The sequence below is a fragment of the Drosophila pseudoobscura genome, chromosome 2, assembly GCF_009870125.1.
Source record: "Drosophila pseudoobscura strain MV-25-SWS-2005 chromosome 2, UCI_Dpse_MV25, whole genome shotgun sequence".
Taxonomy (NCBI): Eukaryota; Metazoa; Arthropoda; class Insecta; order Diptera; family Drosophilidae; genus Drosophila; species Drosophila pseudoobscura.
This window is the reverse complement of record NC_046679.1, coordinates 26,791,315-26,817,972: the sequence shown is the minus strand read 5'-3', so window position 1 is coordinate 26,817,972 and position 26,658 is coordinate 26,791,315. Positions and strand designations below refer to the sequence as shown.

General features: G+C 47.9%; 1 protein-coding gene across 9 annotated transcripts; it reads right to left on the bottom strand.

The window, feature by feature from the left end:
• Nucleotides 1–39: 39 nt before the first annotated feature.
• Nucleotides 40–26,658, bottom strand: Jupiter (microtubule-associated protein Jupiter). Of its 9 annotated transcripts, XM_033376898.1 has the most exons (8): nt 13,124–13,305; nt 12,558–12,745; nt 3,340–3,473; nt 3,033–3,065; nt 2,149–2,436; nt 1,720–1,740; nt 1,196–1,603; nt 40–971 (listed from the first exon to the last, which is right to left on the bottom strand). In XM_033376898.1, exons 2-8 carry the CDS (start codon nt 12,617–12,619, stop codon nt 805–807), a joined length of 1,113 nt encoding a protein of 370 aa, XP_033232789.1. In that variant the 5' UTR covers nt 12,620–12,745; nt 13,124–13,305; the 3' UTR covers nt 40–804. The 9 variants fall into 9 exon arrangements, with proteins under 9 accessions (XP_033232789.1, XP_033232790.1, XP_033232791.1 ...); XM_033376899.1 differs by lacking the exons at nt 12,558–12,745; nt 13,124–13,305 and adding an exon at nt 26,402–26,658; XM_033376900.1 differs by lacking the exon at nt 3,033–3,065 and having other exon boundaries at nt 13,124–13,298.

Here is a 26,658-nt window from a genome sequence, read left to right as displayed (position 1 = left end):
TTCAAAACGTGATTTGAAATGCAACTTGTGCAATGCACATTATGTACGAAAAGATTTTTATTGAACAAATATTCGGGTTCGAATTCGCTTTGTATTTTTACACTTAATTAGTACGTGCAGGCGTACTGTTAAATTACATATGTAATATGTATGTATGTAATGTATATTATGTACGAGTATGTATTGGGTGTATGGGTGTATGGGTGTGAGGGGGGTGGGTGGCAATGATGCGGTTGGTATAAATATAATGTTTTAGATGTGTGTCGCGGCGTGTAGTATTAGTACATTATTGATGCAACTATAATTAAGAGTATCCCACATGACACCGCACGTGTTCCGTTCCGATTCATCCAGAATCCAGAAGGTTTTTTCCATTGCAGGGCAGGGTTGGGGTTCTGTTCTTGTGGTACACGACATTTATAACAGAATTATCTTTTCTGTTAATTATGGAGTAAAGTGCTGCAAAAGTGCCGGCTGATTAGGTGTGCTGTTGAGTACGCAGTGCTGAACGATTTGAGCAAATGTTTTGTGTCCGTTGTAATATGTATGTCTGTCTGCTGCCAACCCTTTCTTTTTCAATTCCAGCTTGCTGATGATGCCTGATTTCTGCCGATGCTAGTTTCCATGCTCCATGTGTGCAATGTATTGGTATGTTTGGTTAATCGCGTATATATCATGTAGGGGGTGTAGTGGGTATTAGAACTGTGTTTTTTTGTTGTTTGTCGTTTGTTTCTCTTCTTGGTGTCGTGTTGTGGCGCCCCATGTCGCTCGCTTGTGCTGGGACTTGGGCAGCGTCCCTTTCCATTACCAGAGTCCCGACGAGTAGCCGCCCGGGGGCACACGGTTCTTGTTGACCACCGAATTGCCACCGTTGTCCCCGTTGCCGACGCTGCCGCTATTGGTCGAGCCGGCGGCCTTAATGTAGTCCGTTCCTCCGGCCCTGTATCCCTCGCCGGTCACGGGATTTCCCTCTGTTGAGTAGAGAACAAAATAAATGGGGATTAGTAAGGCACTAAAATGGCAGATTGCAGTGTAGGCTAAGCCTAGCTAGTTCTAAGCGCATTCTCAATCTACTTGTGGAAGCTAAGGCGATCTTTGGAGGATACTCCTCCCAAGAGATCTACGATCCTCCAGAGATCGCTCAGGTGGAGCAAAAGTGCAGGTGTCGGTGTCGGTGTAGGTGTAGGAGCTCGACCTCGAATCTTCTGCTTCACGGGCTTGAGGCCACCCACTCCGTCCCCGTTGAGGCCCAGGCCGGTAATGGGATTACGTGCATTGCACGGACCATGCACCTCCTTCACATAATCCGGGCAGAGGGCCAAGGGCTCCTTGAGATTTGCTGAGCTGCGCATCTTTTCCAGCGAATGGGGCTGCTCTACGTTGCTTCCCGAGTCTCGGCGCGTCTGAATGTTTACGTCGTGCTTGCCGGTCTCCGTGTAGATCTCGTTGTCCTTTGGCACGTCACCAACTTCGAGGTCCAGGCACGGCAGGTCGATGCCAAGAACGTCGGCTGGTGGGGGTGCAGGTGCACTTGCTACCGGTGTCAGGGGACACCCGGCTGTATCGGTTTTAATTTGTTTCGATTTCTCGTTATCTTCCACTCCTAATGGCAGGCGGATGAAGGGGATGGATGAAGGATGCCAGGATGCCAGGATGCAGGTGGGATGCAGGCAGGACAGGACTTGTAATGGTACTGGCTCTACTGGTACTGATACTCACTGCTCATATTGCGTATGTAGACTGTTGCAAGAAGCCCGGACAAACGACCACCGATGATGCGATTCGATTCGATTCGATGCAAGAATTTATTTTGTTTTTCGTTTCGATTTTAGTTGTGCATGTGCCAGGCGACAAAAAGCCCCGTATGTTTTAGAAAATATTAAACAGAATTTTTACTTATATTTCCACACACTTTTTTGTTGTTTTTTTGTCACACAACCAAACAAAAAAAATAACCAAAAATAATAATCAGAGACCGATGTGAGATTCTATTTCGTTCGTTGTGTCTCGTGTGAGACTACTGACTACTGAACCAAAAACCCCAGCAAATGTGGACTCCCAAGCCTTTGACGTACGAAACTTGGACTACTTTTCTGCGTTTCTACTTGTAGTTGTGTGTTGTTTTTTGGGGTGTGTGGTGTGTATTACCTGATCGGGAGCCACTGTTCATCTTGAGGTTCTCGGTCGAGGACGAGACTGACGACGAGGCCGAGGACACGGATCCGCTCTTGCCATTGTATTGGTGTCCATTGGTGGTGTTGGCGTTGCTGCTTCCGTTGGTCAGCAGCTTCTGGGCAGCAGCGGCTGTCTCTGTGTTCTGGCCAAAGGGAATGCTGCTCTTCATGTGGTTCTTGCCGGGTGTGATGGGGCGCATGGGCTCCCCAAAGAGTCGAGAGTGTGAGTCGACGGGCTTCTGGCCGCGACGCGGATTATCACCTGTTGTACAGCATCATCATCATCATCATCATTATCATCAATGAAAACGATCACCAAACGGAGGAAAAACAAACACGAGGAATAACAAAAAGAAACAAAAGATATTCGAAATTAGTGGATTGTTGGTTCGAGCGGTAAAGTTTGGTTATTGTTCTACGAAACAGAGTGGGAGGAGGTACAAGAGTGGACAACAGTGGATCAGTGGGTGACTGGGTGAGTGGAGTGAATGGATTGCCTTGAGTGTGGTTTTTGCTCCGCCTCTAGTATCTGAATGCATTCAAAATGTCATCAGCAGATGCAAGGAGGAGGAGGTGGAGGAGGTGGTGGTGGAGGTGGTGGTGGAGGTGGCGTGTGGTCGAGTGTGGGAAACTGGTTTTTGCAGTGTTTCGGAGATGATCTCCCTCCTCCTTTTGGGTACTGTGGATTATGGATTACGGACAAGTGTTTCAGTGATGGCGTGGTGGGATTTAGGTGCTGCTCCAACGGAGGGAACTTGCATTTTGGGGAACACACGAAATTAGCAACGAAATGAACAACAACAACGGAAAGAAATGAATGACAAACAACATATATAGGGAGTATGTATTCTCAAGTACCAATGAAATAGAATCTGTGAGCTCCTTGTCGTACTGCAAAGATACGTAGAAAAGACAAAAAAGAGAGAAAACAGTAGAGCGGGGGGAGCAAAAGAAGGAGAGGGGGGAGAACGAGAACAAGAAAACGATAGACATTTCAATAAGCATCTCCAAGGGGGGATGGGGTTCCCCCCACATCACAAAACACAAAGGGAAAGGAAAGCACAAATAAATAAGCTTTTTTCGGGGGGCCACTGGACATGGATGGGGAGCACAGCTATTGGGCGGGGGGGGATTGGGTTGTTTCCATCTCCGTCCTTCCACTTACCAGTATTCTTCACGCTATTGTCCTTCTCGACGGAGAATATGTTGGACACCATGCGGTTCTTCACGTTCCTGGGGGTCTGCGGCATATCCGATCCGAAGATGTCGCTGGAACCGCCGCCCGGAGGCCTGAGCACCCTGCAAGACAAAGACAAAAAGGAAAACTCATCAATTACAAACACATTCTTTGGGTTTTCCGCGAACGCGCGCACAGTAATTGTTATGGCACAGTGCATAAAGTGCAGACAATTTCCACGCTCTCTGCTTTCGGCCAGTGGCAAATTATGAGAGAGAGAGAGATAGAGAGAGAAGAGGAATTGCACTTAATGTCTGTGTCTAAACGTCATCACGCAGGGAGAGCGAGAGCTTTTGCTTTTGCTATGGCTCTGGCTGGATGAGCACTCAATGGGCATTAGGAGTCACGGCAAGATGCATCTCTCTCTCTCTGTCTCTACTTCTCTCTGCTTCAAGCTGCATTGCAATTAAGTGGAAATTCAGCTGAAAGAATTGCAATGCCACACTGGCTTGAAACAAAAGGCTGGAAGAAATGCTAGGCTCTGTGTGGCATTCACCATTCGAGCCCCACGTTAGCTCTGGTCCGAGACCCAGCCACATTCCGGACCGGAGATGATAGACAGCCTTTGGGTTTCCATCAAAGTAATGACTTGTGTAATAATTATCCAATTGAAATGATTTTTGGTAGATAAAATTGCCAAATCCCTATATCTTTTGCTTTTCCCCCTCCCTCCCCATTGTGGGGCACATTTTCAATGAAATTGTTAATCGCGCAAGCGTGCCGCCTAGCGTGCTTTTACCGTTGTTGCTGTTGCGGCGGCTATTGGCTATCTGGGGGACGGGGTGGGGGGCACATATCTGTACGATATATCTGTGAATGGTTTCTGTGAATGCATTTCCACAGCCGCCAGCCCCCAGCCCCCAGCATGAGACGTCAATTAAACTCTGCCGCAGCAGCAGCAGCAGCCGTCAAGAGCGACTACTACCGACTGCTGTGGCACATGCCCCCTCTGGCACGGAAAGCCAAAGACCATTCAAATCACTGGAGCTTTCAGTAAGCTAAAAAGACTGCGTTTTTATGGACCATCTAGCCACGCACTGCCCCGACCACCGCAGGAAAGTGAGAGTAAAGTAAGTTTTGTTTGTCTTTGGAGGTAATTAACCAAAATTGCATTGTAATTACTGTCGATTACTGCAGCTTACGACGATACTTAGGGAATGCCACAAATGTAACAATCAAGAAACTCTGCTGTAATAGTAATTATAATCCGAAAATGAGCCCCAGAAGGGCAGGAGCAATGAGAAAGAAAGCCACAGATAACCCCCCCCCCAGCCCTGAAGACCGACCTATGATTAAGTGATGGCGATTCAATTAAATGTTGGAAAGCTTTCTGAAACGAAGAAGACGGGCGCACGCCTCTTCCTGCCTGGTGGAAAAAGTGCAACCCAATTGCTGCGCCTCTGCCGGAAGAGAGCATGGAGCGTCGGTGCGGTGCGGTGTGGTGCCTAATTAATTATACAGCCAGCCACTGCTTCATTGTTTTCTCTTCCCCCGAAATAAGTGGGAGCGGGAGAGGAAGAGCAACAGCCGTGCTAAACATGACAAAGCGTCAAAGCGCAAGCCGCAGAGGCAAAATAACCGTTAAATGTTTGGTGTCGCAGCAGCAGCAGCAGCGGCACCGGCAGCGGCAGCAGCAGAGGTTTTAAAGTGTGAGAACTGCTTTTGAAGAGAGAATGAGAGTGAGAGAGGGAGAGAAGATGAGCTATGAGGTGTATTCAAAGCAAGGCATGATAATAAGAGGGTATGCGAGTGCGTGAAAGCTGCCGCTGCAGGACCTATACCTATGCGCATAGCCCAATTAGTGCCTCACCTTCCGTTTAACATAGTTTTGTGTAGAGGTGTGGTGGGAAATCAGCAGGCAGAGCAGCAGGCAGAGTTCGGCTTGAGTTGGTGTGTGGGGTAATTGTGATCATAACTGTCACCACACGCACGCACACACACACACTCCACACTCTCTCCGTCTCTCTTTAACAGTGTTCTTATTAAAATGTCTTCAAAAGGCTTGTTAGGACCGGCAGCGGAGCGTGAACACCTCTCTTCCCAGACAAAGACTTGTTTTCATTATTTTCTTTTTTTGGCCAGAGGAAAAACTAACAGAGCAACGGTAAACGGGCAATTTTTGCGCAAGTGACGAACAAGTAATAATTATTTAAACAGTTAAGCCACCGCACCGCACCGCACCGGCAACCAGAGACGCCACACTCTCATGCCACATGCGGCATGTGCATTGTACTAGTACTTTGTGGCGACCCGGCATCTTTTGTGGCGGCCCGATCGAGTGGAAAGCGAAAGTTGCTGCCGCCACATGCGGCGGTATGCCTTATGCCCCATGCCCCCCCCTCCCTCCCACCGCCCGGTGCATCATGTGATCAGGCATCATGCTCTGGCCAAAGCTATTGCTGCTGGCAGCGATATGCTGACAATCCTAATGGCCTCCAACTGAACTGGGTTATGGTTTATGGCTAATTACCATGCCATTATCCACTGCGGGCAATCCACCAATCCCCCAGTGAAGCCAAAGCAAAGGTCAAGCCACTTGACTCCTTCGGTGTGGCACCGCTCCTCTCTGCACACCCCCCCACTCATGCATGGCCTGTGGGTTCTGTGTTCTACCGGAGAAAGTGTCACGCTGTGTCTGGCTTCCGATTACTGGGTACTTTCTTTGGCTTCTCCCTTGGGCCTAGGGAGTGTGTCCAACCCGTACAGCCCCGTGGGTTAATTCTTTTTTAACCCACTTGCTGTTTTCGTTGTTTTTGAGTTTGACTTTTCCCCTGGGAACCTCTCAATTTTCCTTCAAATTGAAATATGAGCCAAATCGAACTGTGGCGAATGGAAAAGTGTCACCCCCTCCTGCCTCGTGTGCCTCGTGGCCCCCTGGCCCCATGGGTAAAGTGATCTTAACTGAGAAAAACCTTTCACACACAAAGAGCCTGGGGGGGCACTGCGACAAAACCTGACCGCTAGCCAGGTGGAGGCCAGGCCGCCGAGGCCCGAGTGCCTGCGAGTGCAGGAGTGCAGGTGGCTCTGAAGAGTGGCCTATCCTGTGGCTTTGTCTGGTCTTTTGGTGATGACAAAAATTAATGTATATCGACGACAGAGCACAGGAGGATAGGAGGCTAGGAGGATCGGAGGATCGGAGTACAGGGGACTGAGGCACTGAGTCTAGGCGAAAGGTAGGTGCAAGATGTTGCAAGCAGCTGGGACGCTGGGAAGCTGGGAGTGAATTTCGAAAAACAACCTTTTTTCGGGTAAAAGTTGTTCGGGGTCTCGATGCATATTCCCGCTGAAAAATACTCGACTCAAAGTGATAGTTGTCGCTCTGATTTAGTTTTAGTTTTAGTTATAGTCTTAGTTTAGTTGGTGTTTGGTATCGACGGGCTTTCTGCCTCTCTGCCACTTCTTCTGCGTCGACACGGGGCTTTAGGGTATTTTCCTCTTTCCTCTCTATTTTTTTTTTCGTTTATTTCTTTTGCTATTTCCTTTCTTTCCTTAACTGCTGTGATAATTGTTTCCACACACACACACCACAAACACACGATCTATCCATCGCTTTCCCAAACGCCTTTCCACCAATTAATTATTACACCAAGTGGGCGTGGCCCAAGTCCAAGTTCGACATTTTTTGCCTTTCCACATTTTTCGATAGACACTCAATTTTTATTATTATTACAGCAACAAAAATAGGTACGCTAAACATTATGAAATTTCATGAACTTTCTAGTGTTTCATCAGATGCGTTGCCTCCCCTTTACAGATCTCCAGATGTTCGGGGAGGTTCGAAGATTCGAAGAAGCTTTTCTGGGCTGTGTTTTTGCTAATTGCGTTTACGAGACAAACCAAAGCACAAACGAGAGAGGGCGAATTCGCTTCTGGGCGAATTCCCAATCACCGCAGGAGAGCGAGGCGAATTCGCTTCTGGGCGAATTCCCAATCACCGCAGGAGAGCGAGCGAGCGCGCACTTGAGATCGCAAAGCAAAGAACGAGCGAGGGAGGGCGAATTATTGAGAGCACGAAGCAGATCGGCGAGAGAGCCGCCGAAAAAGCTTCAAGCCAGCCTCGCCGCCGACGAAAGGGTTTGCGCAGTTTCTTGTGCCTTTATATTTCTGTATTTAATCTCTAATTAAAACTTTATCCCGTATTAATAAAGAAAAACCCCACTGAAGACATTTACAAGCTCCTCCTCCTTGTAATCTTCATAGACGTCAGCGGCGGGAATTCATTACGACAGTTTTCTAATTAACCAACTGTCAAAAATGCATTTTGCTTCACACGAGTAAAAGTGGAAATCGAAAGATCTTCTTCTACCCTCTTTGCCTCCCTCCCCACCCACTGCTCGGTGGAAAAGTGGTTAAAGTTTTTCGAGTATTGACAGCATGTGGGAAAGCGAGTCTGCCGCATTTGGAGCAAAGCAAAGAGCATTTGGAGCATTAAGAAGCTTACGTCTCGGAGGAGATTCCAACGGTAACAAAAGTTTCAATTTCATCAAGAAAATCTCCGTCTTCGTCTGCCTTGCTGTCAACTCTGTCTGGTGCTTCGAGCGAGGAAAAGACAAGTCTCTGAAGAGATTGGATGGTGGATGGTAGATGGAAGTCTTACCGTCTGGCGGCTCAAAAGCTAATTTGTTTTTTGGCTAATGCCTGACCAAAGCAGCAAAGAGGAGTGCCACAGACAGAGGCATGTCTTTTCTCGGAGGCTGGGCGGATGCCTCATGTCGTTTTATAATGAAGTTGCCTGTTGCCGCTGCCGTTGAGGTTGCAACAGGGGTTGCAACTAAACAAAAAAAACAAAACACATGCAACTTGATTAATTGCAATTGATTTTTATGACTCTGTTTGGACTGTGTGCTCAAGCTGTGGGACTTGTGATTCACTTTGTGTATGCCACAGGGACAGAGAGAAAGGTTGCAAGGCAAGCGGAGTCTGGTTGTGGGTTTTCCCTGCCATTAAAGGGTCACCACTGGGAGATTTTCACTTGGAATGGAATGGAATGGAATGCCCCGCTCCGCTCCGCTCCACTCCTCCCTTCTGACCGATCATGCAATAAAAATCCACAATTTACTGCCAGCGGAGGGGAGCGGAGACTAGCTTTTATGATTGGTCCATAAACCATGAGGCAGGCAAGGCAGCAGCCATGTCATGCTGCACTGCACCTGTACATCGGAGGCAGGAGTTGGATTCACTCTTCTGTCCAGTGGGTTGGCTGGCTGGCTGGTTGTTCCACTTGATTCGTTATTCACTCTGCCACTGCCACTGCCACTGCTCCATGCAGATGTCCGGGTAATTGTTTAGTGTTTCTCTCTGGTGCACGCTGCACTGTGGCTCTCCGTTTCTGCTTCTGCTTCTCTTTTGTTTGCTGCTCATTTATTATGATTTTTATTTTGGGGGCTTGTTCGGCCTCAGGGCTCATTACGCTGCAGCGCGGCAGTGCCACACTGTTGCTTCCTTTTGTTTCATCGGTCCAGTCTGCAGACAGAGCTTCGTGCAACCGCAAACACACAAACACACACACACACACAATTACAGACACAAAAACTTAATGAAAATTTCAACTGAAGCACGAAAATTGTGTGCGGTTTTCCTCTATTGTAGCTGTGATGATGATGTTGTTGTTCCTGTGGATGATTGTCTCTCCCCCTCCCCCTCCCCCTTCCTATTTTGTGATTTACCTAAAAACGTTGATTAGAGCCAGTCCACCAATCCATTCATTATAATTGTTGCTGCTTCCCAAAAGCAAAGCAAACAAAAGACCAGAAATATTGAAGAATCTGCTGCTTTCCCCCAAAGGCATTGGGGCATGCGGCATGCTGCAGGAGGGGGGAGCGGCAGTGGAGTGGCAGGAGATCGCTCAAGCGCGGTTTACCGTTTACCGTTCGATTTCCACCACTCCAAAGCTCTTTTCAGCAAAACTAATCATCTGTGGCATGTGGCAGCATTAGGATGAATCAACATTAATGTAGATGGAGAAAGCCCATCGATATGATCCATAGAAATGTGGCTTGAGAGTTGGAGATATCTGCAGAGGAAGATCTCCAGAATGAATATGCCGCTCATCCGAAAGTGCTGATTTCAAAAAGAGTCGCTTGATAGAGCGTTTCCTCTGTATAATCTATGTTTAGGATTATAGTCGTCTAAAGATTAAACAATTCCAATGAATCCAAGCCCCAACTTTGATAGCCTTTAGCTTCCACCTGGGAATTACCGCCACCCCCTGCAGCATCTCTCCTCTCGCATTTCCCAGATAAAGAAAGCCATCATTCAACTGAAATTTGAATGCCAGCTCTGGAGCTCCACGCACTCGCCACTTCCTTTGGCATTCGCCAGTGTTCCAGGCGCTGTCAGCAGGAGGGAGGAGCGTGACGTGACGCAGCTCTGAAGATGCCACAGCGGGTGGCATAGGAGTCATAGAAGGTGTGTGAGTATCGTGTATCACTGAGGTGTTTTTGATTAATGGAATCCAATGCCCCTCTTCCGAATCAACATCTCAAAAGTCACTCGACTCGCTCAGGAGCGAGCAGCCATGGGAATACACGATGAAAATTCATAATTGGACTCCGACTCCAACTCCAACTCTGCGGAGAGCTGCAGTTTCCATCTCTCTCTGGTGGAAATATGCTTCTCTAAGCCACCGCGCTAGATTGTCAATTATCGATAGTGTTTGCCCGATGCCTGATGAATAATTATCGATTAGAGCTGTGGCAAAGGAAAGTGTGTGCTGGCGCGAGAGGAAAAGTTGCAGCCACATGCATGTGGCATGTTGTTTGTGGCACTTTTATTATTATGTATATGCGTATGGGTATGCTTAAACTGTGGGATTGGCTGGCTTTGGCTCCGTAAATTTTGCGAGCAGAGCCCATATCCATATCCATTGCCAGAATTGCAGCAGCAGCGAAAGTTGTCTGTGTCTTTCTTTTAAATATGTAATTAATAAATTTGTATTGATTAATTTGCAAGCGGGAGAAGCTATGGCTATGGCTATGTCTATGGCTGTGCGAAAGCGAAAGGACTTTCTAATATATTCCATTCCCGACTGGGGCTGCTCCTCCCGATCAAAATGCTCTTCTCATTCAAGCACCAGGCACCAGGCACCAGGAGGCACTGTATCCGTATCTCTGTATCTGTATCTATACATATATGACGTTGCTAAGGGAACTCCGCTCTGCTGCCAAACTTATTTCCGTGTCAACAGGCATTACATTGACGCAGGCAAATTTTCTGTGATTTCCTTTTTGCGGCCTCGCCTCAATGGGTCATGCCCCACGAAAATTTGTTGACTATTTCTCATACAAATGAGTTTTGTGCAAATATTTACATACATAAATGTTGACTTGGCAACGCAGAAGGCACACATTTCTTATATTATATATAATTATTGGTTAAATTTCTTCTTCGAATTCCCTCGAAATGGGGTTACGCCGTAAAAATAATTAATATCAACATGATACCGTATATTGTGCTTTGTACAAAGGAATTCAAGCGTATAATGATCGCCGTACTGTTGTAGACAATGCCATAAACCGAATCAACTGTCATGATTTCCGCCGCTTACACAACCCCCACCACACCCCACACCCCACCCCCCATACCCCGCAGACAAAGAGGGGGCCCAACAGCTCAATCCCCAAGGCAGGCGCCCAATGCAGCCAGCCAGTCGCACCTTTGGAATTTAATTTGATTTGTTTTACAATATAATAGATCGAAAGAAGGAAACAAATCTCGACAGACGGACGGTTGGATGGATGGAAAGAAAGATTAATCATTTTCCACACACAGCGGGAAAGTCAGTCATGGAAAAATGGGAAATCAAAGAGACGCCAATCGGCATTGCAATGGCAATCAATGACAATGATTAACACATTTCCATGGATCATAAAACGAAACAACGTCTCAGGCAAATTGTTTTCTGAATGCACATGGCATACATTTATATCTGGTATATCTAGACGGAAAATTATTTAGAGACCAGCACTAATCTAGTAAGCGGCGGGACGGCCTGCGAAATAGAGGGTTCAATGCACTGACAGACAGTCAAGCGGCGGACAGCAGACAACGGACAACGGACAGCGGACAGTAGAACGTACAGTAGAGCAGGGAACGGAACAACAGAGGCATTTCGGTAACGATTTTTGTTGCCTTGCCAGTCGAAAGGCAAGCCAATAGCCATCCTCCATATACACCTTGTACCGGTACAACCCAACACGGGGGGCACAGACACGGGCACGGGCACACCTCCTCTCCCAGTCATTCCGCCAGTGAGGTGACGGGTGGATGGGTGGTGCCACGGGAAGGGGCTTGGTCAAAGAATTGCAAGCTTGAAACAAAGGAAAAACTTCGGTCGGACTCACAAAAAAGAAAGGTGCGCTCTCAAAAGGTGCGAGTGAGTGCGAGTCGAAGCATGGGATACCCTTTGAAACATATCTTTTTTGGCTAATTCTGAAAGTAAATCAAGTACAAGTTCTAAGCAAGAGATCCTTTATGGTTCTATCCTCCTCCTTAATTTGCATTTTCCTCTGTGCAACTTCTGCGGCACCACATAACAAGGAAAGAGCTTTCTTTGTGCGCTTTCTTTCGAGTGGGGGGCAGCCCTATTCCCTAGTATACCCTGCCCCAAAAGAATGCCGCGGCCCCTTTGACTTTGGTTTGGGGTGCAGTGGGCAAGAAGTAGGAGCAGCCGTGGGGGCTTGTGGGCAGGTGGCAAGTGGCAAGTAGAGGAGGAAAATCAATGAGACATCCAAAGAGTGCCAGCAGCTGGTCGGTTCGGCACTTGGGCACTTTGGGGGCCCAGTGGCTGGGTGGTTGGGTACTTGGATGGTGGGAAGTAGGCGCCGCTTGCAAAAGTGGTTCTCTTCACGGATTACACATACGCCAGCCAGCCAGCCAGCCAACACGTACGTGGTGTTGTTGTTATTGTTTTTTGCTGGTTAGTTACTTAGTGAGAGGTGAATGCACGCTAAATTAATCTCAGAGGCACCAGCACACACAGATACACACACAGATACATGCATATTCATACAGATGTGTGTGTGTGTGTGTGTGGTGGAACGCTAGATGCAGTTCAAACAATGATGAGATGATTGAAGACTTCTGCAATCTGGGCAAACATAGGATAACGGTATTTCGGCAGGCACCATCCGAAAGCTCTCTCTTACCTTTTCTTGGCTTTGCCCACGTTGTAAAGCTCGACGTGTTTGAATGCAGCATAAGCGGCCATTGCTGATTGAATGTGGATGGTAGGTGGGGCGGTGGGTGGACAGAGAAGTCGAAAGTTTGTTCTGTTTTTTTTTTTCCAAGAAGAGCTACGCTTACAGCTGCCCTATTTTTGTGCACCACAAAAGATCTAAACGAACCGAGGAGGAACGGGATGTTAGAGAGATGCCGGGCGAAGGCGGGGGAGAGGGGGGAAAATGTTGCAGCGATGACTCATGGGGACACATGGGGATGCTGCCAGTGGCTGGGCCTGTGCCAGTGCGTAAAATCAATAAAATCCCGTATCACGTAGGAATGAAGGAATGTGCAAGGAGTCTGTGCACAGACGCAGCAGCACACGAAAAGAGCGTGAGGCAGGACCGGACGAGAGAGAGAGAGAGCGGATGAGGAATCGGAAGTTAGATAAGATGATTCAGCAGCAGCAGGACTCAGCAGAATTTTTGCAACATTTTCCCCCTAGTCCCCAGCCCCCCATTCCTGCTTCAGGGGCACACTTTTCTTCACTAACAAAGTAAGCTCCAACTGTGGAAACACACACACGGCGCGTCACGGGAACAACAAATTTTCGGTTCGAAGGATATGCGGAACTGCAAATGTGTTCGGTGTTCGGTGCTCGGTATTCGGCTTTCGTTATTCACGGCGATTTCTGCTGCTGATGTGAACGGGTCGGTCTTAGGTTGCGATTTAAAGTGCATTCGGAAAAGTGAAAAGCATTTTATACCACGGCAGCAGAGGCGCAGCAGAGCCCGCAGCAGAGGCCGCGCAGCAGCGGCAGCGAGAAGTTTTATCGATCCAAAAACAACGACCAGGCGGCCGCACGAACCCAACTCTCGCTCCGAGAGAGCGCACAAGCTACAGAAAGAGAGGGAGCACCAGCTCCGAGCGCAGAGTATATCAAGCCGTAGGTGGAGGCAGTGGCATATACGAACTGTGGGGAGTGTGAGCGCTTTTTGGAGCTGTCTCACCCTGCAAGCTCCGAGCATGTGGCGTGGCTCATCAAAACAAAAACAAACTACAGCTGATTCAAGTGGAGTTGCCTCTCTCTCCAACTCTCTGGTGCGCACTGCCCTCTCTTCACCACACTCCTCACTTCACCACGCTGCCGTGTGGTAGGTCACCCAAAAAGAAGAATCTCTCAAGCTTACGCTCCAAGAACACCTGCGGGATTAAAATTTCGCCTGGTTTTACGAGTACTACTGTGTGTGCAAAAATATGCGCAGATATGCTTCAGTTCAGCTTTTCCACTGGCAAAACCGAATGCGGAGAAAAACTCAAGCAGCAGCAGCAAAAAATAGTTCAGGTCTAGTGCACTTCAGGGTTCCTATGCAATTGTTTTCCTCCTCCGCTCGTCCCCAACACACCTCTACTTCATGTAGCAGCAGCAGCACTCAAGATGCTGCTCTGTTTGCCGGACGTAAATCACTTTCATCATCACCGAGGATCGAGGGACAGGGGCAGAGGCCGAGGGGGCTTGCGGCCAGCAGCAAACTCTAATTCCAAATGTCTTGCCACTAATGAGGCCGGTCCGTTGCAAGCAGCAGAAACCAAATGCAAAATATATTTGCATACTTCGTTTGCCACTTTTCTTGGAACAGAACACAACATTTGGCACAGATCTCTCTTCCACACAGCTGAACAGCTGAACAGCAGAACAGGAAGCCAGAACCGACGGGGTAATGGAGGTTATTTTTAGCTTTTCGGTAGGGAAAACCAGAGGAAGAGTTGACTGGCCTAGTGGATGCATCGCACCGTCTGCAACCTGACACCGGCAGCCAGCCATGCCACTTGCTCCTCCAATCCCCACCCCTGTCCCCAATGTCCCCCGCTCTTCTGTCAGCACCAGTACAGGCAGTAGTCGTAAAAGCCTAGGCGTAATGCACTTGCAACGTGGCAGACACAAGCCCACTCCATGCGGGTAAAAATAGGCGGGAAGACCTAGTACTCCTACTCCTTTCCACCACCCATATCTTGGGCCACGTAGTGCTCTATCGTGCAAAGTATCGACTAGAAAAGTGATTTCTTCCACCAATGGCTGTCGCCAGTGTCGCCTCTCATTCGGGTTCGAGTGTAGTAGAGTGCATTGGAACATGCCCTCTACACTCTCCTCTCCTCTGTCCATCCTCTGCCGCGGCCGCTGCCTCTGCCTCTGCCTTTCGAGTGTATTGGCAGCGTATGGTGTGTGTGTCTAATCTCATCGAAAGCGTCTGCTGCTGCTGCTGCTGCTCCTTATGGCATGTGGCATGTGGCCGTTGACTAGTTAAAACATCATGCAACACACACACTGGAGTGGGCATGTACGTGGGCAGCGGCATCTGACAATTGAAGTGACACCGCGGCAGCAAACCCTACGAATATAATGTGATTGTTAACCAAGCGCATTGACACTTACTCTTCGAGCCAATACTTCAATACATACTCTGTACCCCCCACCCTCCCCCAACGATGCACCGTGCAACAGCAAATATTGTACATACTGCGAATATTTAAGTCAATAAATAATTTCACTGCATAAAGTGAAATTTCCGGGGCTGTCTACTGCCTGCTGCCGACTGTCTTGCGCCTTGTGCCGCAGCCCTCTGCATAATTACCAATCCAACTAACGGCAGTCTCCCTCCCTCCCGTATCGTACGTGCTCAACATATGGAAAATATAATATCTGTGACATTCGGAAATGCATTTTCCATTGCCATATTTGCCATATGAGAAGAAACTTTGGTTAATTATAAGCATTACACTCACTTTTATTACGCGTGCATTGATCGCTAGCAGACAAGAGGCAGAGGAGGGATAGAGCTTTAAGCACACGAAAGAATCAGAGATTAAGCAGGCGATGGAATGAGAGGCGGACAAGTGAGGAGGCGGGCTTTGAAATCGAAACGAAGGGAATGAGAGAGCAAGCCAGGGCCCGACACTGTGCTTGGGAGAGTGTTCTGCCGCTGCGCTGCCGCTCTCGCACACGAGTATTGGTCCGTTTTGCCTGCTGTCCACGCACACAAACGCATTAAAGCTCGATCGTTACATTTCGAGAGAGGAAGCACCACTAGCAGGAGACTGCATTTGAATGCTAGCAAGCCTTTCTCTCTCCCTCTCGCTCTCTCAGCAGAGAAGATTAACCCATATACCATAATATATTTTTGTTGCTATTTAACGGTCTATGAAATCACTCAGAAGCGAAAATTATAGAGTGCGAGTGGAGTACCCGTACCAGAGTGCTCCCCATATGAATATTCAGTTTTTAAGTTTTCTCTGGGGCTGACAGGCAGGCAGGCAGGCAGGCCATTGACTGACCAGCAGAAAAGCAGTCTTTAAAGCGGAGATTAAATGGAGTAATTAGGAAAACGTGCAGAGGCAAACGGCGGACAAAACGGAGGGGAATGGAGGGGGAAAGAGGAGCAGCAGAAGCACATCAAAACCATCAAAATGCTACTTTCGGTCAGAAAGGTGAGCGGTGGCCCCATGCCCCATGCCACATTTAGTTTTGGCCAACAACTTACTTTAGCTTTCCTTTCGTTCCCGCTGCTACGACTGCGACGGCGACTGCGACTACTGCCTGCTGCTGCCGCTGCTGGGAAATTAATCTTTTTCTTTTTTTTTTCGCTCGGACGGACAGGGTTTATCATATGATTAAGGCATTAGCCTCGGCCCAGGGGCCACGAAACTAAATCAACAGAAAATCGAGACAGGAAAATTATCAAGGGAAATGCATCATGAAAAACAGTTTAATCAATCTCCATCTTTCTTTCATAGAGATAGCAGGGGGAGAGAGAGAGAGAGGGAGCTGCTCTCTTCTCTCGAGAGTAGAACATGGCATGTAATGGGGAAACACTTTCCCTTTCGCTCTCTCTCGCTCGCTCTTACTCACACGCACCCGTATACGTACGCGTATGTAATCACGCTTTTAATACCGTTGTAAGCCGCCTCAAGCGGCCTAAAAGCAGGGCCCAGGTCCCAAGCTTCAATGTTGGTTCAATGCCTGAAATGATGCCTTAATGATTGGCCCCACAAAAGCGCGAGCGACGGAGCAACTTCCTCGAATGCATTGTCTGTTGCCACAACACAAACACACACACACACACACTCATGTGTGTGTGCCTGGGGCTTGGGTGGGGGTAAGGTAACAATTACCAGAGACCCACAACCCATCCACAATGCTCTCTCCCCCTGCTATCTCGAAGCAAAGCTGGCGTTAAATTAATGCTTTAATTTCTTTTGACTTTTAACTTTTCAACTGGCCCACCCCACCCCACCCCTCCCTCTTAGTCTTTCCTCCCCTTTCTTTCGGGTTTCGTGTCGAACAACAATTGGATGGAAAAGTTTTCATTGAAAGAAGTGATCCCCAAACACCCGCCCGCCCCTCCCCCCATCTGCTGCCTGTCTAGTCTTCTAAAATGCGTGAGGTGCACTTTTGTTTATACAAAAAACACCAATCTTAAGGCAAAGCAAATGTTGCAAAATATTTGCTCTGCAATATGGAGCACAGCCAAAGATAAAGATACTTCTCCGTCTTGCAGTTGGTGGAGGCTTCACTGTAGGACTTGTGTCTGCTTCTATATATACACCACAGCGATATTCTCTCATGCTGGGGGACGTGGAGTCTGTGTCTGGCCAATAAAATGTTGTGTCTGGCACTTGATCTCTGCCCAGCAGCCCAGCAGATGCCATAAGGAAGCTAAAGAGTTGCATCTTTAATGGCTTCGAGAGCAGCAGACGACCACTTGACCAGGGAATGCCACAGGGTCTCCACCCTTTCACCCCCTTCCTTCCCCTTGCACACATTTCTTCAGAAAGAATGCTAATCGATTGCCTAGAACTTTGTTAGTTATCGTGTAATCGATTGAAACCAAAAGTTTCTCCTCCTCCGCTGCTGCTTCTTTGTCCCCCTTCTTCAGCCACGCCCTCATGCCACTGGCACTGCAGTGCAGTGCAGCATTTTCCTTGACATTTTTCAGCGTACAAACGGCGAAAAACTGCACAAACTTTTCCAAATTACGTGGGAAATGAAGAGAGAGGGAGAGAAAAGAGGTCGAAGGCAAGGCAAGGTCTTTAGAACAGTTTTCAATTCAATTAAATGGAATCAACATTAAATCAACAAATAAACAAACAATTAAAACGGAATTAAAACAATTGTTTTGGATGGGGCATGGCAGGGGAGGAGATAATTTTGATGGCTTTGCGGGGCAACATCTCTTTATAGAATTTCATTCAATGGATTCGCGTGGGTTGCAATCGAACACATGTCTCTGTCCCCAAAACAATTCCAAAATGGGATTCCAGCTAGTAGATTCCCATCAATGATGGGAATTACAGGCAGTTATGATTACCAGAAGGAGGAGGGGGTATGCCAGAGATGTACATATATTCAAATGTGTATCAACAATGGATGGAAAGAAGGAGCCAATGGACGGGCAACTATTCCCCCGATGATCGCATGTCTGCGGTGCATTCAATGTGGAATGCAACTCCAACTCCTCACCACCTCCTGCCTCCTACCTCCTCCTCCACCTCCTCCTCTTGGATCGGCCGATAATGGTCAAGTGCAGTGCGTGATTCAGACTCCGGGGTCCGGACTCTCGTTGGGTGTTTGCTTAGCCATTAGCCCAAAGTCGAGAGCCAAAATTGGGTATCAATTTGGGCTTTGATCGGTTTCGGCTTCGGCTTCGACTTCGAATTTGGCTTTGGTTTTGGTTTTGGTTTTTGTTTCAGCCACAGTTTCTCTCCCCTTCAGCCGATCTGTGAAGTGAAAAGTTTGCACATAAACCCATTGAGCGCAACGAGTGGCAGAGAGGCACAGCTGAATTATTATTTGTTTATCGAGTGAAAGGCAGAGCTTGGAGCTGAAATTTGATTTGTTACACTCTTTGGTTAATTAAAAACCAAACCAAGAATCGATCTTTCGACCAAGGGGATGCCTCTGAGCAGCTCTAAGCGGCTCCCAATCGTTTCCTTGATCTTCTCAGAGCCAATGTCCGAGAGTTTTTGGGCTGTTTCTTCTGGGAAACTCAATTTGTTGTCGTCGTCGCTGACTAATATTTCCGACCAAAGAGTTAACACAATTTAAGAAGCCGTCAAACTGGGAGGGGCACATGCAGCATGCAACATGGAGCGAACAGAGTGTCGACTGTGTGTGTCAGCACTTTTCACGTTTGTGGGGGGTGGGGGTACTCGTACGTGCAACCAAGGGGAAGGCGATGCAGCAGCTGTCGCTGGGGCTTAGACCAAGATCCAAGAGCAAAGCCAAGAGCAAAGCCGAATGCTAGTCGAATGGTGGGGAAAATATATGCTTTCCTCTAAGCTGGAAAGCAGATCTTAGATAATCCCAGCGGAGCAGATGAATGAGTTGTGGCTGTGTCGCTGTGTTGCTGTGTTGCTGTGTGCATCCATTGCCCATTTCCCATTTCCCAGCTAATTGAAATTCTTGGAAACCAAATCAAATGTTATATAAAATGCTTTGCGCGACGGTTGCCTCTCTACTACGCATCGTTCTGCTCATAAGATCATGGATGATGATGATGATGTGTGGCATGCAGCGACGTCGTCGTCTTCGTCGTCTCCTTCTCAAATCCCAATCTTCAGACTGATCTTCATCTGTGCGTCAAATCTTGCGGCATGCCAACGGAACATTAACGCTAGATGATATATAGAGGGGAGGCTGCCTCTAAGCTTCTCTCTCTCCCCCAAAGTTTGCTCCATTTTACGGATGGTTGGCCCAGAATCTTCAGCCTGGGAAGAGGAGCTGGAAGAGGAGCTCAGCCTGAAATGCATTCCATTCATTATGATTACTATTAAATTAGGAATTCCCGTTTCTTTTCTTTTCTTTCGTTCTGCTGCAACTTCTTCTTCTTCCTCTTCTGTTTCTTTAGATGCGAATCATTTTCGCTGTGGAAAGAAATGCTCGCTCAAAGACGGAGCCCGCGCGCTCAAACGATGGTAATTATTTACGCCGATTTCAGTGTGCAGATTAGCAGATAATGCCATAGACACAACCGCAGCCACCAGTGCAACAGAGGCACGAACTGTGAGGCGCAACATGCCACTTCTGGCTCTGGCTCCGGCTCCCAAACAAAGATAAATGGGGTATGGAGATGGAGATGAAGAGCGGGGAAGGTTAATGTTAGATCATAATATACTAATGAATATACCCATACAATATTTAAGTCTTAAAACAATCTTGAGGATATCATCCGAAGATAGCTTTCACTCCAAATCATTTGGGATCGAATCCAGAGTCCAAATGGAGTCCCATTTCCAAGTGGGACACCAGCAGCAGAGACACGACATTCCTTATCCGCTAAACGGCCATCAAAAATGCAAATGCAATTCTCTGGGCAGTCAATCATTTCCACACTCATCCATCAATCAATCAATCAATCAAATTCACGCCACCTGGAGCTTATCGATGGATCAATCTTTTTGGCAACGATATTCCCCAATTGCACATAAATTGCTGGGCAGCGACAGCCGGCCGGCCATCAGTTCTTCCAAATAAACCAGAAAGAGATGCCAAAACAACATTCATGTGATTCAAATGTATATTTTTGATAATACCAAGTCACCTAGGCGCCAGCTAGCGAAGTTTCTTTGAACTAGTAGCAAACAAAACAGTGTTGCCAGACAAGCAAAAATTGGTGCAGCCAACTCGACTCGGAAGATGTCGCTAGTGCATAGTTTTCCCATGGCGGTTCGCCAACACTGCAATAGATGGCGCCATAGTGCGCTCAGGCAATCGCGTTTTACGACTATTATTTCTATCGATCAGGATGAAAATTGCTGTATTTATAGATAATTTCGGATTCTTGGAAACCATTTTTTGCCTGCTATAAGTGCCTCTTGTTCTACTTCGCTCTCTGATAAATCTTCTACTCTCAAGAAATTGGCCTCGCCTTATCTCTTCTGGTAGCTTCGAATTCGACCCTTAACCTTCTGCCTGCATTCTGTGTGTATTTATTTAGGCAGCATCTGAAATCAGAAATATTGTTATCTTTATGGCCAGCCGCCGCCACAGTGGTGTTTGCATCCGCGTTTTGAGTGTGTGTTTGCGACCATTCCGTACCCATTCCCATTCCGAGACGGAGAACGGAACAACGATAATAGCAAATCAAACAGAGAGAAAGAGAGAGAGAGAGAATCCCCGCTTTATTCGTTTCATCCGCTTATAGGAGATAGGGGTTCCAAACAAAGGCTTAAGAATGCTCGGCTTGGGGGCTTTGATAATGGATATCTATTTCAAATCACATAAATGCCGCCCGCTTTGTTGTTCAATTTCCACCAATTCTCAGATGGAAAATTATTACAGGAATGGAATTAATTTCCGTTAAAGAAGAGAGAGGCAGGAGGGAGGAGGAAGGAGAGTAAGGGGCACCTGCTGTAGCCGGTTTGGTTTCTCGCAGAATTCTCCTGAGCAACTGAGAGGAGGAGCTGGGCGGAACGGAAGAAAGCGTCGAAGAGTGGGATGGGATCGAAGAGGAAACCTGTTTCTGGACAGAAGTGTGCTTCAGCGTCAGCAAAAGCCTCCAACGGCAGTCGAGACGTCGACCCAGTCGCCTTTTCTTTGGCGGATCCTCCCCGGGGCGGATGGATCCCTTTCCTGGGATTGGGAATTGGGATTGCGATTGTGAGTGAGATGGAGATTGAGAGGAAGGCATTCTCCAGGGAGGAACACCAGAACCTGTTGATAAACATGACGGAGCACAAAGGTGGACATGAGAGGATGAGTTGTCGTCTGTCTGCCAGAGACCATCTCCGCCGCTTCTCTTCGCTTCTCCGATCCGATCTCCCTTCCGTTTCAGTGTCAAGAGTGAACGAACTTTTGGGGCAAGTCGCAAACTTCTCTTGTCATCATCAGAGTCATCGTCGAGCAGGTAGTCTCAGTCAATGGACTTGGCTTAAACTTAGTGCAGCTGTTCCAGCTGGCCAGCAGCCAGATCCAAGCCCCATTCCACGAACCACAGACTATCGTATGAATAATATTTATGATATTTTAGCTGTTAATAACATGGAACAGCACCGATTTGTGCACTCTAAAAACTGTCAAATCCGATAAAGACCAGAATTCTGAGCAAACTTTCTCGCAGTTATTTATTCTAGCAAAAAATCCCCACCTTTCCACGGTATTCAGTCTCCCCAGAAGAGCTCTTTAAGGTTCCGCTTTGATGTTTACTTTTTGGAATATGCAAAATATTTATAATAAATAAATAAATAACAACGAAAAGATAGAGATGAAATATGGTATATGTCATCCAATTCCCGGAATGTACTCGCGTATTATCGCATTTCAATGGGAACCTTGTGTTCCAGAGGGGGAATAGGGGTGGGCGTTGCCGAAACCCAGACAATTTGCATCGAGAGTAACCCAGATTGTGGCCATTGACTCCTCGCTGGCCGATGGATCGCATTTCCAGTTTCTTCCAGATCTTTTTTCATTTCGCTATGCAATTCGGAAAGAACTTATCATGGAATGGAATGCTTCACTAATTAAAGCGTAAATTAATTCAGACCCAGACTCCAGATGTATCTCCGATCTCTGGGTGTGTTCTTTGTCTGGAGATATCTGGGTTATTATACATAAATTCTATATTTGAGTGACCAAAGTGGAGAGCAATCGTAAAATAAATCAAACAAAAGAAGCTTAAATTATTCAGAGACTCAGAGGAGGCCTTAATGATAGCCTCCAGCTTTGATTCTTCACACGATCCGCTGGATCCGCTGCATCGCCAGGACAAGTGCCTCTAGAGAGTTCCAGAGTCTGCCTCTCCCCCTTCAAAAAAACGAAAACAAAACCCCCCACGACGAGCACATGCCAAATCCTCAATTGATTTAATTTTTGCGCAAAATTCTGCGGGGAATTGCAATGCAGGCTCAAAATCCACCCTCGGATGGAGGTCCTTCTGTTCTGTTGGTGGTGGTTGCAGCTGCAGAGAAACCCCTGAAGGGCTTTCACTTTCGCAAACAAATCCCGGCTCCGGCTCCTGCTCCAGATCCGCTCCAGGCAGTGCACTTCCAAATGCAGCAACCCCTGCAATCCATCCAGACAGACCTGTCCTTGGAAATTACCCACCACCGCCAAAATGGGGGGCGGGAGCTCGTCTGGGATCTGGGCTCTGGGGGGCTGAGGCCTGGTTTCAAGGTCCAAAAGTCAGACTACCGGCGTCTGGGATTAGGTGGGGCGTGGGCCGTGGGCCATGGGGAGGGGCAGTAAGGGCAATTCGCAATTCAGGTAGCGCGCTAATCGTAGGCCTGGCCTAACTACAGGATGAGGCGACGGAGGCGACACTCATCAGTGATTCACGGCACCGAGTCGAGTCGCGTTTCGAGTGCATTGTCATGTGGAGACAGAACACAAAGGAACAGAGCCAAAGAGGGACACGCCCTGTTCGGGCCCAGTGCGAATCCCACAAAGAAAAGAGAGCCGGAGAACGTGTCAAGCCTGTAAGATGATTATGGATATGGATAATGGAGGCCTACGTCCCTACGTCCATACGTCCCTCTGTCCCCCCCATGACTCCTCTCCCAATCAATGCAAATATGTGTACATACATGAGTATATAAAATATGGCTGAATCAGTGGGAGCAATCCATTTAACCCGCCTGCGGAGCTGTGCGGAGGCCTGGAGGAGAGCTCGAGAGATGGAGAGCCAGCTGCTTGTGCGCGATTCGCGAACAAAGAAGAAGGAGGAGGCAAGAGGCTGGAGGCAGGAGGGAAAATCAGTTTTCCATCAGCTCTCGTGCTCCGGCTGTGAGTCAGCAATTTACGCCCAGAGTTCAGGGATCTCTCCGAGTCACAGAGCCAAGGCTTCCACCATAAATCCGCAGCAGCAGCAGCATCAACAGCAGAGAGAGGGTGGGCGTGTGGCAATAGACCATAATGGTAATCGCCCATGCAGCCGGCAACAGCAGATCCGAGAGCCCAGAGCCAGAGGCGCAGATCCGATCAGATCGAGTGGGGGGCAAGTGGGGGGGAAACTGTGTAAAGATTGTTCTACAAATGGGAGGAAAACTGAGTATGAGTACGAGTATGCAAAAACGAGCCCCAACAACAGCGCGAAACGCGTAATCAAACAGGCAGGGGGCTGCCTTATAAGGCGACACAAATGGTCCGAGTCCGAGTCAGAGCCGGGAGTCGGGGAGCCGCTAAAAAATGTACAATTTAACAATTACCGAAAGTGAGTATCTCAGTGTCTCGGCGTATCTCTGCGTATCTGCCGTATCTGTTGCGTGTCCAATTATAGTGAAAATATTACCAAAATTGTCACTCAATGGGGCATTTGATTTCGGGGCTTACACCCAAAGATACTCGAATACTCGCTGCTCAGCGAAGCGTTTTGCATTTGCTCGCTTTGAGACAGCCTTGAGATTTGCTTATACGGCCACAGCCAATCCACAGGCCAGACCATGGGGAGGCATTGACGTATTGGAGCTCTTGTTCCCAATTAGGCAATCGAGTAATCGAGAAGGTAAGCCGGAAACATACCTGCAGAGGGACGGGGGAAAGAGCAGAGAGCCACCTTAGTCATACTCCCCACTCCCCCCCCCCCCCCCCCCCCATTCTCACAAAGGGCACAAAGTCATAGCAATTATCTAACAAAATGAAGATACATTCATTCGAAATCCCTTTTAAGACCCAAAATCCCTTCCCTTCTCCTCCTTTTACACCGTTCCAAATGCACTCATTAATCATTCGTCAATCGGTCGGTCGGTCTCTGCCTTGGGGTATGACTCACTGGCGGATAGATCCATCCATCCAGGAAACGTGACTCTCTTAGGGCTTCCCTAATTTAAACACACACTCACAAAAAGACAATTTATCTACCAGGGAGACTCGGGGAGTACAGGGACACGGCCCACCCTTGCATCCAGGCCTGGAATGCATTTGACCTGACATCTGGAGGAGGAGGAGGAGCGACACATATGACAGATAGTGTGTCCTACTATGGCCTCTGTGTGTCGGTCGGGGGGTTGCTTATCGTGTGGGCTGCATGCGTCAACCGTCAACCATCAACTCCTCCTCCTTCTCCTGTTCTGGCCCTCTCTCGGTCTATGGCGAGTAGCAGCAACGGATTAATATGGGCTTGTCGTCTGTCTGCATTTTGGGTGCGGCCTGCCCGCCGCCGCCTGCATTCGTGGCTTTCTCCAGAGGTTCTACCATCCATCGGCGTGGAATTAGATCCATCCATTGAGTCGTACTAAAAGGCTAGGCCCAGACCCAGACCCAAACCCATCCCCATAGCCACATAGCCACATAGCAATTCAGGCCAGGCTAAGGCAATCAAAATCGACATTTAGTTTTATGGCCAACAACGAGAAGCAGAAAACAGAAACAGAAAAACCAAACGAACATGCAATGTGTCCAGAGTTCAATGCACTTGCCTCTCAGCGTCAGCGTCAGCGCCAGCCTCAAACTCCGCTGCACTCAGATCGCGTGACTTGTTAAATATAGCATATATTGTAGAGGCAGAAACAACACCTAGAGAGTGCGGCACGTGACGACATTATGGCTAAAACGTATCCCCATCGCCCCGAACATAGCCGAACATGGATATATGCACGGTAATTATACGATTTGGGGTCGTCGCTGCAGTCCGGGAGAGAGAGCGCGCCAGTGGACACACAATCGCAGCCCGCCACTGTACAAGAAACCCCCCCACCCAGCGCACGTAGGACCTGCAATTACTCATCGGCCGCCATCGGAAAAGCAGCAGCAATAATAATAATAATGATGATGATGATGGTGGTAATAATCAAGTGCGAAACCAAGCAGCTGCAGAAGAATAGTTCCAGCATGACTCAGGAGTGCTGCTGGTGCCACTTATAGACCGTCTTATACGAAGTGCTTCCGAAAAACAAAAGGCAGCGCCATTTGGATCGCAAATAATTACAGTGGAGGTCCCATTGGAGCAGACACTGAAGAATGTTCCAGTGCACTCCCCGTACAGACGGCAGGAAGATCCGCGGAAAGTGATTTTCCACCTCGGTTGGGCGGACTGCCAATAGTTCTAGTAGTTTCGGGTACTCCAAAGCACTGTCCGATCAAGAGAGCCTTTACTGTGCTATAAATTATATCAAACGGTATAAAAACACACAGAGATAGAAGGAAAGGGACGGACAGATGTCCACTGCATGATGGTCGTAAAGCAAAGGGAAGGGAGGTGTAGGGTAACTGGAAACTGGCACACTGGCTGCTCTGGCCTTGCCCCGACCGACAGTTACATGTGTGTGTGTGTGTGTGGTGTGCACTTAGCTAGAACCACCACTGTACTAGTGTCGCTCAAAATGGTAAGAATATTGAATTCCGTCTGCAGCTGGATCCCCCCATCCTATGCGCTGCATTGATGGCTGACGGCGGGCGTATATCAAATATTGGTTGTTAAGGGCGTTTTCAGGCGGCGGAGGACTCCAGGAAACGCGTCCACAACAATAACTTTATAGCCCGATTCAATTTTAACAGTTATCCGCAGCGTCGAAGGCGGAAAAAACGCCAGCGAAATATCAATATAGCGGTAAATGGAACACCAGAGAAATATGAATCGAAAGCATAACAGAGATTCGGAACGGAAATGCCGGAATAAGAGTTAATGGGGTGGGGAAGCCACAATGCCAAAAGAAACCGAAAGAGTGCAAAAAATAAAGACGATAAACGTTTTATTGCAAATTAACGAAAGAACCACCAATACCAATACCAGCAAATTGTTTGAATGTGTGCGCCCAACGCCTACATTACCAAACGAACACTCACGCACACACCCGTAGCGTTTAAAAATGCCGGCAAATTTTGTCCCTTGAACACACTTACTTGCTGCTGGACTTGCTGTCGGTGATATCGTAATTGGAGATCATCTTGCTGCTTCTGGTCTGATCTGATCTGTTGCTCTTGCTCTTGAAGTATCGTCAAATCTATAGTCACAAACGAACACGATTTAATCTAAACACACAAGTAAATGCAACGAGAAATGCACACAAAGGAAAATTCTAAGAGCGTCGCGGGCACGTTTGTACGGGTCGAGTTCAATTTAAAGAGTGACCGTGCACGAATAGGCGCAAAAGCCTTGA

Coding starts and splice junctions, on each gene's coding strand:
- Jupiter (XM_033376898.1), bottom strand. CDS start 12,619: ATGGCCGCTTATGCTGCATTCAAACACGTCGAGCTTTACAACGTGGGC. Junction 3,474..12,557: donor GTGGGCAAAGCCAAGAAAAG/GTAAGAGAGAGC, acceptor TTTGTCTTGCAG/GGTGCTCAGGCCTCCGGGCG. Junction 972..1,195: donor CGTGAAGCAGAAGATTCGAG/GTCGAGCTCCTA, acceptor TCTACTCAACAG/AGGGAAATCCCGTGACCGGC.